General features: G+C 38.0%; 1 protein-coding gene across 1 annotated transcript in view; it reads left to right on the forward strand.

Annotated features, from left to right (window-relative positions):
* exoc4 (exocyst complex component 4) overlaps nucleotides 1-13,406 on the forward strand; it is a 137,965-nt gene that overhangs the window by 101,246 nt on the left and 23,313 nt on the right. The window contains exons 14-16 of the mRNA XM_011491137.3: nucleotides 6,593-6,729; nucleotides 7,886-8,041; nucleotides 9,204-9,382. Of these exons, the coding sequence (XP_011489439.1) occupies nucleotides 6,593-6,729; nucleotides 7,886-8,041; nucleotides 9,204-9,382 (472 nt within the window). The remainder of the gene's footprint in view (nucleotides 1-6,592; nucleotides 6,730-7,885; nucleotides 8,042-9,203; nucleotides 9,383-13,406) is intronic.

The following is a 13,406-nucleotide window of genomic DNA, read 5'->3' on the forward strand; positions in this document are numbered from 1 at the left end:
AACTTTCAGTTGCTGTCAAAGACAAAATAATTTAAAAGAAAACCCAAACTTTCTTTAGCTTCACTGCTCCACCTGTTTATGGTTTTGATCAAATTGTGTCTGGCCTTAAATGCTATACATTTTTAATGTAATTTTAACACTGATATTGCACCATATGCATTATTTTTTTGCTGCTGCAGTCAAGGCCGGCTAAGCGGTGCATTGTCAAGATACTGTGACAACTCACCACATCATGTATCAAAGAGCTTTTTGTGAAAAACCATTCTAAACCAAAAAAAACCAACCCCCCCCCAAAAAAAAGCTTCTACTTTGCGGAAGCGGAGCCTTCATTTTGGACGGTTCAGGCTTCCACAGCGTGCATTCATTTCTGATAATGCACACTTCGTCGGCCATAATCCTTTTATAGGTCTAAAGTTATCCTCAATTGTGTCAGAAGAGACAAAGTGGCTCCTCTGTTGTTTGTCTTCTTCTTATTTTTACATTTGCATCTAAAACCAGTTGTAAACAGATAAATTAAAGAATAAAAAAGAGAGTTGAATGTTTTTCTAATTCATTTTGACTAAATGATATTAAAATAACTTCAAAGCCCAAGGAAATTATAGTCATACACCTCTTTTAGTGCTACATCATCTAAAAGACCTTGTGTGCTTTTAAAAAACTCAATTATGTCCACCCAGAGGCTGTGCACATACATTTGTTTTATAGCCCACATATTTTGACACTGTTACCATCAAGGCTGACTTCCATTATTTTACTTCCTCATGCTTGTAATGATTTTTTAATGATCATGTACAAGCACAATGAAGTATAGAACTTTGTTTCTTAATGCTGCCTGAAAATAAATTATGATAATGATGGCACATGGCCATTGGCCATATGATGACTCTGTGGAGCCCACATTTCATTTAAAAAGAAACTTTTTTCAAATGTGATAAATTTGTGTGGTTTTAGTCTGGGTGTTAAAGTTGTCACAATAGAGTGCCTGACATTTTTTCTTCGGTTTTTACCTAATCCATGAAGAATTTAACCTTTAATACTTCATCTCAAACAGGAAACCAAATCGTCCGGTTGGAGTTAAGCCACAAATTCCCACCACTGCCTTATTTGCTACGAATATCTTACTTTTCTAAATTAATTACAGAACAATTTAGATTCATTGGTTTTAAAAACTTTTAAAGTCCTGACAGATTTGTCTACATGGTTTCCTTCTAAATTACTTTGAAATTTTTGTCAGAGGGGATTATAAATCTTAAATAAATGTAAGTTTTTTCTTTTGTTTTTTACTTATGCCACTTTGATGGACCTGCTCACATTTTAGCTGTAAAAAAATAACAAACTGAAAAGTCCATAAAAATGCACTAAATTGGGTTCTTCTGACACAATACCAGAGAAGAAATGCTGAGCCACTTCTTTTACAGTAGGGATTAAATGGGATAAATATTAATAGTGGTGAATTCTAATGCTCTAAAAAGTAAAACTAGAAAATAAATACAATGTTTACAAAATGGGAGTTTTATTTCTAAAATACAAACACTTTTTGTCCACTGAATTTTATAAGAAAACTCCAAACCAGAGATCAACACTCTGCATTTCAAAGTAATAAAAATGCTCATGGGAATTGTTGATACCAAAAAAATCAAAAAAGTTAAACAGTTTAAGCTGTTGTGAATCAAAATACTGCTTTGTTTTCCTGACATTAGAACCAACTCAAAGAAAAACGTTTCATGGTTGCGTAGGCACAATCATGTGGGCTGTCCAGTTTGTGTCCAGGGAGGTTTTAGAGAAAGGGTCCACGCTGACGATGATGAATGATCTGTCATGACGATGTCCTACACATGCCCAGTTTCTCTTTACCCAGGAGAGGGACATTCTGTATGAATGAAAAGTGGAAGGCAGAGGTTATCTCTGCATGTATTCTTGGCGTCGTGTGGCCCAGTGCAGATGTGAGCAAACACTGCTGAGTGTGTGTTATTTTGGCAACCCATGGTTGAGCATGTGAATGGCAGGGCAGAGGCATTACACGTGTCAGCGGTTTGAGGTCAGGGTGTGAGTGAAATGGCAGGGAGCGCCGGGTTAAACACTTTAACCTCTGCAAAATCTGGATGGGCACCCCACTATTTTAATGGGAAAAATCCCTGATCCATTTCCGAGTCAAACCTGAGACCCTCCTGTCCTGACAAACAACCTTAATAACAAATGGAAATCTCTGGAAGCTGTCGTTTTTCAGGAGCATTTTGGTTGTCTTGTTAGAATTCATTTTTTTTACCGTAATTTCCGGATTATAAGCCACTACTTTTGTCACACGGTTTCAACACTGCGGCTTATTCAATGATGCAACTAATTTATGCATGTCTTTTCTTTTTTATTAATTTTTTTATGCATTTTTTCTAACGGCTCGAACAGAAAGGGTAAGAGTGAGACTGTTACTGTTACTACCATATTGCTGCAGTGTTACTGCCAGGCACTGTTTGGAAAGAAAAGCTCAGGTATATTGTTAAAACTTGAGAACTCTGTGTACCGTCTTTCTTTGTAAATCCTGTGTTGAACCTTTCCTGCGATTACTTTTTTTCTTTCTGACGGTGGTTGGAAAATGCAGGGGAGATCCTCTCCGCCAAAGGCGGATCTTCCTTGGGGTTTCAATTACCGTTCGGACCCTCAGAGCCTCAAGAGTGGGTTAATAAAGAAAACCTTTTTATCACAGTTCTCCTTCACTCTGTATATCAAACATAAACGTGCACCCCAACACGCTTCCGCTGCGCGCTCTCCCTCCCTCTTGCGCTGCACATGCTCCCTCCTCTTTCTTATACAGTGCACGGTTTCAGCACATACACATCCTCATTCTACAACAACAATGTGGGCACATGCAGTTATAGACAGGTGCAGCTTATATATGAAAAAAAAATTCTTAATCCTTTAAACATGTAATGGGTGCGGCTTATAATCAGGTGTGCTCTATAGTCCAGAAATTACGGTATTTTTCATATAATCCCATTCAGAGATTTGACACATTAAAGTAAGAATTGTAATTGTTTTCATGCACTCTCACTTCATTGGTTGTTGTGTTTGTTTTTTTGAGTCACATTTATTACCTACTAACTGCAGGTGCTATGGCAATGTCCATGCATTTAGAGATTTTTTTTTGCCTGTTTTTTCCACGAGCCACCACTTTTTTCCTGCATTGTTGCAATCATTAAACCATCACAGCTGTGGTTTTCATTTCACGTTGTCGCCTCTGGGTAGCAATAGTAACTCAAGTTCAACCGATACATTTTCACACTGAAAGAAGAGGCTAGAAAGAGGTCTTTAAGAAGTATTAAGGTTTTTTTTCACTTGATTCCACATCATGTTGACCTTTAAGCTGGAAACATTAGAAAGACAGGAGCAAAGATGGAAAAGTCTCAGCGATACTCGTATGTAACAGTCAAGTAAGATAGAGGAGACATAGCAGGACTTGCTTTCCGCAGCACTCTTGCTCTCTCTGTCTTAGCCCTCCCTTTCTCAATCTGTCCCTTGATTGCTTTTTAATGATTGCTTCTGCGTAAGACGAATGGCTGTGTTAAATGAGCAAATTAGACGAGGGAGCTGAGTGCAAGAGCATTTGTTAGAGCAAGAGTAATGGATCGGGTATTCATTGTTTACTCTTCTCCATGCATTGGCTTTGCCTTCTATTCAGCATTAGAACATCATAGAGTTGAGGACAAGATGTTAATTGTTGCAGAATTTTTTTACATGTCCATAACATACTACTTTGAAATTATGCATCACATATATATATATCTTTAGTACTCTATGGTACTTGTATGTTTTTCCTATTTTACCTGTTCTCAAATTTAGAATAATTAACTTTTAATTTTGGTTTTGCAACCCCTCCCCTAACATATTGTGTGCAGTTTGATGTTTCTTTTTTATGTCAAATTATCTGCTGGGAAAACAACATTTTTAGCCTTAAACAGTTTTGGCATACTGTTTTTTTAATTTAATAAATTCAACAATGTTTTATACAGGAAAATAGAAAACATTTCTCATAAAAAGTGTTTTTTGGTGTGTTCTTCATATGTGAACACACACAATAGAAAACCATTACAACATTTGCAATTGGACTTTTTCTATCACAGGGAGCTTAAAACATGATTACACATTAAAAAAACATTTTTTGATGGTTTTTTTAATGTACATTTTAAACTTTACAATTTTAATAATGTCCTGTATTTACGCTTTTTTGCATTTTGATTAAAATTGTAAGCAAATTTAATTTTTTACGGAAAAAAAGGTCTATATTTTGTTGTGTTTTATATTTAAGAGGAAAAAGAACATCTTTTAGGTTTTTGACTTTTTTTCAAAGCTTAAGTTTAATTATTCTTAATCTTTTAATCAGTTGTTAACAGATTTTTAAATTAAAAGATAAATTATAAATTGTGACTAGAATGTGTTAGGTGCTTCCCAAACTACCTTTTGCTGTTTTTATGTACATATTCCTAACATTTTAAATTTATTTCTAATGAAAATTGCTGCTGCAGCTTTAACTACATTAACGGCCAACTCTCCTGCAGGGATGTGTAATTTTTCCATCCTGGCAGGCTGACAGGGAGTCAGGCATGGACAGTAAAGACTGCTCCCCTGGCAGAGACAAGGCCTTGGTTAGCGCTCCATGAGTATGGGCACCGCTATGGATCATTACGTCTCTCAGTGGAGCTGCTGTTGTTGTGCGGCTGTGTATGTGCTTACTTGTCTCTTTGTGACAGAATGAGTAAAGGAAAAACTGAAGCAGGAGTGGAGCAATTAATATTCATATAATTGCATCACATCAATAGTACCTTTACTTTTATTTTTATATATATAATTATTTTATTTTTTTAATCACTTACAGTCGCTGCTGCCCCCTAAGTTTGAGAAGCCTAGCTTTTGCAGACAATAATAGCAAAGGTGCAGCAAGTGCTCTGGATTGATGTCTGCCATGAGACCGGAAGGTCGTCAGTTCAAATCCCGGCCGAGTCATACCAAAGACTCTAAAAATGGGACCTAGTGCCCCCCTGCATGACACTCAGCATTAAGGGGGTAGATTGGTGGAATTTAAACCACCAAATGGTTCCCTAGCACGGCTGTTTCTGCAGCTAACCGCTCCCCAAGGGGTTGGGTCACATACAGGTGCGTAACAGCTAATGGGACTTTATGAGTCAAAGTTTGAAGCATTAGGCTGTAACTGAAGGTGAAGGGTTGGAGTGCAGAACAATTAAATGCAACAGTAAAACATGGTAGAAGTTCCTTGAACATTTGTTGCTGCATTTCTGTACCCAAAGTTGGAGATTTGGTCAGGATTAATGGCATTCTCAATGCTGAAAAATACAAGGAGACATGTATACATTAGGGAATGCCATTAAGGAGGTGTATGAAAGGCTTCAAGTTTATTCTCCAGACAGACAAGGACCTCAAACATATAGGGTTTACAGAACTGTCTTTGGCATAAAGAAGAACTAGAGGTACTGGAAATGATAGCATGGTCACCACACAGCCCTGATCTCAACACCTTACAATGTGTCTGGGATTACATGAAGAGACAAAAGGATGTGAGGAAGCCCACACCCACAGAAGAATTGTGGGTAATTTTCCAAATTTCTGAACCTACCAGCTGAGTTCCTCAAAAGGCTGTGTGCAAGTGTACCTAGAAGAATTGATACCATTTTGAAGTCAACTTTTTAAGTTAACACTTCTCTAACAGAGTGGTGGTCTGTGAGCTACATGGAGCACTGGTTACAATGGCAAAAAACATTTCTTTTTCCATTTTCCATTCAAAACTTAACTCTCTGCATGACACTCAAAAAGCCAAGGAAATGAGCAGAATAAAAAAAAATATTTTGGACTGCCCTTTGATGTGTTGGTGCTTGGAAATACTCTTTTCTATTCTTGTAGTTGATTCAATTTTGTGGGTGCAGCAAAGCTTTCGGCAGGCAGGTTGTAAATGATCACTTTAAATCTATATTTACAATAGACCATTTAAGTGTAAGGAACAACCACGCTGGGCGATCCTTAGCTGTAATCCTATTTAACTGGTTTTAATTTGCTCAAAGGTGTACGGTTTAAAAACTTTGCTGACTGTTTGTATGCATGAGTGTGACTGGGAATATGAAGCTGGGCTGCTGTTCTCGGGCCAACTATTAGTCACGCAGGATTGGCTAATCTGTAATGGCTGCTGTCACAGCCCTGCCATCGCTCCTAGTGATGGGTGCACTGTGAGAAATGAACACACACTCACTATGAGCACAAGAACATACACATACGTTGAAAACGCACAAACGTGTGCACTCACACTGATTCACTTACGCACAAAGAATCATCCATTCGTCTAATACGGTTAAGACTTCTGACAGTTTCCCCAGTACTAGTCATCAGTCCAGCCCCAGGTGACATGTCAAGAAGTTGAAGTCAACCTATTAGAGTTGCACTGCAGCAGACTGGATTTGAGCTGACATCAATGTAAAATCTAGTTTTGTCTGTTGTTTTATGTCACTGTCTGTGTTTGAAAGTTGAAGCAAATATTTTTATGCTTCAAAACGATAATACAGAACAAGTTTTGGCTTTGTCTTTTTGCATTTAGAGCACAGTGGTTGTGGAGAAGTCTATCCAAGATCTAATGAACCTGATGCAGGACCTAAGTGCCTATTCCAACCAGTTCCTTGAGATGATCTGCGACAAACTTAAAGAATACAAAGAAATCTGCAACACGGCATACAGGTAAGAAAGAGCAGACACTTAAAATGAGTTTAGAAGCTTCAAAGATAGTAGTTTCTATGTCTTGCTTCACAATTAACCTGTTACTGTTTCTTTAAAAACACATGGAAATTGCATGTCAGATAGAAGGTGAAAAGAGTGAATATAAAGGCTGGAAACACCTGAGTGGACTGACAGACTGCTGGGAGTCCATCTGTAGTGTGTCATAGGTCACCTTAAGTCTCACAGGGGGCCTCTGAGCCATGAAGACAAGGCCAAAGTGTGTTTGTGTATGTGCCTATGTGTGCATGTATTTATTTCTGCCCTGCATAATTTATGTTGAAGGAGTCTCTGCTTTACTGATCGCCTTATGTGTGACTGAACTCGTAGGTCAACGTACAACTGTGGAGTTGCAGCATAAGACTAGGAGCATCAACTCAAAGATGAAAAAAAAAAACATCAAATCATATTTTACTGTAAAAGAGTACAAATGCTACTAAATTACACATACAGCTACCCAAAGAAGATGCAAATCTATTTTAAAATACACATCAGGCTGCACCGGGCTCAGAAACGTGCGTTCAAGAGTCCACTTCCAATGAAAAGTCTATGTAAACGCGCATATGTGCGTTTCGGGCTTTCGCATTCAAAACTCTTGTGTTTACGCCTTGCTACGCAGGTTTTTAGGTCAGTTTTCAGACTCTACGTACAAAACATGCGGCCAAAGTGCATTAAAAGTTAAACAAGTTGAGCTTTCACCAATCAGGGACTCTGATATGGTAGCGGCCTTTTCGAAACACAGAGGTACCAATTGTTTGAAAACGGATCTTGAAGGAGAAAATGACTAACCACAGTTTGTGCCCGGCCGGAATTATGTGACGCCAAGTCATTCGAATATCAGAATAGAGCTGTGAAAGAAAAAGCCTGGAGCAAGATTCACCAGATTTGCACCGCTTTGACATTTCACATCAAGCCTCCTCCAGCTGTGAGTACATGCACTAGAATGGAGTAGCAACAGTCCTGTGTGAACACCCTATGCTAAAAACACGTACAAGAATGCATGTTTAGAGCGTTCTTGAACGTGCATCACATTTACGGTGTGTACGTACAGCAGTGTGAGGTGAAATGTGAATTGTTGTGTGTTACAATCTTTTGGTGGGCTTCCTGTGTTTGTTCTCAGGGGAATAGTCCAGTGTGAAGAAAAGCTGACCATTAGTGCATCTTGGTCTAAAGATGAGGACATCAGTCGTCTGCTCCAGTCCCTCCCTAACTGGAGAAATATGGCTCAACCCAGACAGGCCAGGCAGAAAAGGGAGGATGAAGAGGACTTCACACGGTAAGTGCTCAACACAATTGTTTGTATAAGAACACACTTTAATGAAGTAAAGTATGTGTTAATATTGGTTGTTATTATAAAAAAATTGGAGATTAGTATGCCCGCTTCTTTTTCTTATTCGTACATTATTAAACCGTAAAGAAACAGTGATAAAACAAGTTATGATTGCTCCTTATAGTACCCGTTTTTTTTTTAAAGAAGTAAGAAAATGGGAAAAGGAAAAAGAGGGAAGCATTAAGAGAGCAGACAGAGCCACGGAGGAGTTTGGGGGGGTCAGTCTTATCAAAATTGGCTTTGAATGTGCACTCTCTTCAGGGAACACTGAAGCTCATCGAGGCAGAATAGCAAACCAAATAAATAAATTGGTTATGCAGCCAAAGAAAGTAAATGTGTTGTGTGTGCCTCCTGTGCCTCTCTCAAACTCATTTTTAAGACACACACATATAGAGGACACAAAGATAGCAAAGGGGCCTATATGGCGGTTTGATTTGAGACCTATAGATGTTTTCATCACTGCATAGCAGGGATTAGCTTTTGCATGATTTACAGCCTGGTGCTTCAATCCACTTGTCATTTCCCTGTTTGAATTTTCTACATTTAAGTTTTCTACCCAGTGACACCAACTGACATTCTCAGAAACTGTGAAAATTGTTGAATTACCTTAAACAGCTAATGAACTGAATGAAATGTGAGAAAGAAAGTGGCTATTCGCTTATAATTTTCCAAATATTTGCGGCCAGTGCTGAACTTTTTTTCTTGGCCACACAGACCCAGAGTAGGGGTTAAGTTTAGGATTACGGGTTACGGTTAAACTGCATTCACACAGAACGCGATTCGGGCGGCAGAGTGGCCAGTTTCAATGTTACGTCAATGATACAGACGCAATCTGATGTTCAGCGGCGCGATTTGAGTGCCTCAACTATACTAACATTCATCGGTTAAATCAACACAAGGCGAATATTTGTAACCGTTTTGTCCATCTACATTCATTTTCAAATAGATTTTAGTTACAAAATAATGCAAGGTTTGAACAAAAAAAAAATTTTTTTTTCCTATGTTTCAACTTTTAACATTTGAACTATTGAAACATTTTTGTCTGTAATCTTTTCGTAGTCATTTTTACCACCCAAACTCCTAACTTTCACTCTGTCTCTCATTTTAGGGCTGCTTTTGCCAAGGAGTCAGAGGTGCTGACAGGGAACCTGGGGGACAAGTTAATCCCTCAGAATGAGATTCTACGGGACGTCAGTGACCTGAAGGCTTTAGCCAACCTTCATGAGAGCATGGAGTGGCTTGCAGGTCGCCTAAAAACATTCTTCACTAATCTTCCTCAGACTTCCAGTAAGTACAGAAAATACAGGACGGATAAAAGTCGTTTTATTTTTTTTTATAGATTCCTGTTGAAAACTAAAGCTTTATACAGTGTTTTGTTGATTAAGATGAATTACACATTTCAAGATTAAACCTACAAACAGGCACTCTCTGTCAGTCATCACAATTCTATCTTTTGAAAAAACATGTTTCTTAGGTTGCCAAAATTTCCCTGGATATTCTTTTGTCCTTTTCCCCTAGATTGCCTTTGAGGACAAATTTTTGTCAGACAGTTGTGGGAGCCTTTATATCTTGCACTGACTCATCATAACAGGATCCTTTACTCATGGTAATGATCGTGTCAGTCCCTGAGGTCTTAAGGATTCTTTAACCAAAGTTCCCAACGGCGTGTATTTAAATTTTCCTCAACTGTACGTGCAACGTTCCTGTAACGACACTTCTTACTTGTGCCTCATTAGGTTCTTGTTCAAGTCTATTGTCAGACGCTCATTACCTGCTTCACTTGACTTGTCAAAACACTCACAACAGTTGTCAGCTGACATTCAGCAGCTTTCTCTGTCAAATTGTCAAGTATTACATAAACTTCTAATCAGATATTGCTTTAGTTTCAACATTTTAGCCACAATTAACTACTCAAATCTAAATATGCAAATTCATACACTCAAAAGACCTTGTTACGGAGCTGTGGCTGCCTGCGGATTGATAGCCAATGTGGCTTCAGCAAGATAGCTGTCAGCTAAAACAAGGAAACAGATTATAAATATGTGTTGAAAAGCAGGCATGGACTGTGACTCGTTGGATAAACAAGATGCTAAGTGATGAAACAGCAGTTTGTCTTTGATAAGAACATTTAGGTAAAACCCTAGTTTGGTTCATTTTCCTTTATCCATTACAAGTGTGGATAAATAATCAGGAAGCACAGTTAAAGGTTCAATCTAATAAATAAATAAAGTTGAACTTGACTCCTACATCTACCATAAAAACTTTTACCTTTATGAATCTGACAAAATTTCATCTATACTTTACTTGTCAAAACAAAAAAAAACTATCCACTAGAAACTGACAGCAGGTTTGGGAGTTGATTTTTGTCTCCAACCCAAAAAGGTCCAATTAGCTCCTCCTTAATGATGGCAGTCCCTACTGGTACCCCTCCTCCACTCTTTTCACACCTAACTTTTGTGGTCCTCTGTGTCCATTAGCCCCAAACCCATCCATCTGTTCCTTCCAGAGTCAGTTTTATTTCATCTTTCCATAACCCTTAAAAAAACTTGGCAGTGGTCTGTTTCTTTTTTTTTTTTTTTTTTTGCCCTGTCTTTTTTTTAACCTTAGCCTTTTTGTGAGCTCTTGACAGCTCTTGACAGTTTTACAGACACCTCAGGTAGATCTTTTTGCAGGTAATTTTCACTTTTCTTCTTCGTCTGCCTTTTGACTCCTGGCTATTTCCAGCAGAGTGATTCATTGTTGTCTCATCGGTTTAAAATCAATTTCAATTCAATTTAGTCAGTCATTAGTTTTGTTTTGATCTATTATACAAATTATTGACCTTTCAAGCTTAAATGGCTTAAAAAGAAAAAAACATTTGCAGAAAAGGTCAAATTGTTACCCAAAAAATAACCACACAAGTGGTATACATAAACTTGTTTAACTAGGCAACACCATTATTTATTTTAACAGATTCGTTTTTACTAAATACTACTTTAGACATTATGAAGCAACATTTCTATGCAAAAGCTTACAGAAAACTGACCAAACAAACAAACATCTAATTTCCAAATCTTAAAAATATTTCAGTTTTCGAGCAGGATTGGGTTTTTGGGAGAAAATTGGGATTTGTTTAGAAATGATCAACATTGATGAGAGTGCCAAGTTCCAAATTTGTAATGTGTCTCATTGAAACCAGCTTGTTTTAATTTTAACCATATGAGTTACCCTGGCTTACTTAGCATTGCCAAAAAGCTAATTGGTTGTTCGGTGACACAGACACAGCTTGTCACTTTCTTAAGTGGAGCCTAAAAAAATAAATGTGATAAATTTTGTTATAAATATTCAATTCATTACATACTTTTATTCCCTTGGAATTGCAAAATCAAGTTCTTGCCAGCACAAAAGGAATAAATCTATTCTTGCAACTCAACATTTTTGAACCCAAAAGTCATGTTCAAACAATGTGGATAAAAAGTTGTAAATTAACTATAAAGTTCATAATTTTACAAACTTTTTTTTTGTTTTGTTGGGGACCTATTTAGCTTTTTTTCTTGTTTACCAAATCTGTTTTCTATTTAGTTCTTTTAGTAAGTTTGGTGAGGTAATCACAGCATTTCAGTGCCACCTGAAGCACATTTATGTGACTATTTATTGAATCCCTGTCCTTTGTAGTGATCCGCTTATCGAGACTACACAAGCCTGGCTGGGTTCACAGTCATTCCTGAATCCTCTTTGGTGCTAGAGAGGGCTTCATCTTTTATCAGCCAATGTCACAACTTTCTACCGTCAGACCTGATTGTATGTTGAACTCTCTCTATTTTTGCTGTCCCTAATCTCAATATTTGTTAAGAAATGACTAACCGTGAACTATTCTTATTTGGTCAGGACTTTCAGGATATCTTTTCAAACTCTTCCCTCTCACTCTGACGCCACATTTTTTCCGTTTATTCACAGATAAGGATTCAATAAAAGTGCAGAAAGGGACGTGACATAATTACCATTAATTCCAGCGGGTGGCACTAATGGGAAGGATAGGGCAGTCACTTATCATGCTGGGACAGCCTCCGTATTGTTCATTATTTAGTGTTTGGCGAGTTGATGAAGGGGGCTACATGCGCGTTGGGATACCTGTGGTTGTGTGCGAGCATGCACGAGTGTGTACATGGCTGTGCACTGTGCAAGATGGGACAAGGGTACTGCAGGGAAAAAGTCCCCACCTTATCTCATCCTCCACCTCCCTGCGCCCCTCACGTCTATGCCTCTTCAAATTGGATTTTATATTACAGAAGCAGTCAGGTATGGACAAGTCATTTTCCTCTCCTTATTTTGACTTTTTCTTTCTTTCTTTCTTTCCCTCTACGTACTTTTCGCTTTATTCTTTCTTGGCTTTTTTTTTTTTTTACTCGCCGCTCTTTCCTTCTCATAGAGCAAGCACGTAGAATTCTCCTTTTTCATTTTACTGGAGTGGAAAGGGCCCGGCAGACTTTGGCTATGCCTGGCTGAGCTCTGCAGTTGACATTTGTTTTGATCATTTTCTTGGGCCAGTTGAATTTGACTGGAAGTCGCATATATTGTCATGCTCTGAAACCTGGAGATTAACATAGAAATATCACACTTTTCTGATTACTTCCACTATGTGATTAATCTATTTCAAGTTCTGCACATACAGATGAGCTTTTTGGGGTGTATTTCTGCTCGTCTTGTTTGTTGGTGAAGCCTGAAAGTCAGTGTTTGTGTTTTGAGGAGCATGTGTGTCTAGACCAGGGTTCACCAACCTTTTTGAGGCCAAGGGCTATTTCATGGGCACCAAGTGGTATGAAGGGCGCCACTAAAAACCTCCTAGCCCCCCCCCCCCCCCAAAAAAAAAAAAAACCAACACAATTTGAGGACTTCCTTTTGTGTGGCCTATTTAAGCTAAACTTTTAAACCTTTAAAACTTTAACTTAATTTTAACTTTTTAAACATAAATGTAAATAAAAACAGACAGGAATATTAATCCTCACATTAATCTTTACATTACATTAATCATAAGAATGTCCAGAAATTGTGTAATTTATTTGATCTATTTAAACTTTTGTAATAGACCCTTACTTTTAGTGATTATTTTTTAAGTTATATTTGTTTACATATTTGGGTTTTCTTTGTCTACCTTTATCTCAGAATTGATATTGTTGTCATTGACAGACATGCCGTGGTTGTTTGTTGAATATTTGCTTCAATAAAAAAAAATATATATATTTTTTTGGGTGCATTCCCTGCGGGCGCCACAAGGGGTGCTCGCGGGCGCCACAAGGGGTGCTCGCGGGCGCACTGGCGCCCGCGGGCACAG

Source organism: Oryzias latipes, chromosome 23, assembly GCF_002234675.1.
Source record: "Oryzias latipes chromosome 23, ASM223467v1".
In the NCBI taxonomy this organism is placed as follows: domain Eukaryota; kingdom Metazoa; phylum Chordata; class Actinopteri; order Beloniformes; family Adrianichthyidae; genus Oryzias; species Oryzias latipes.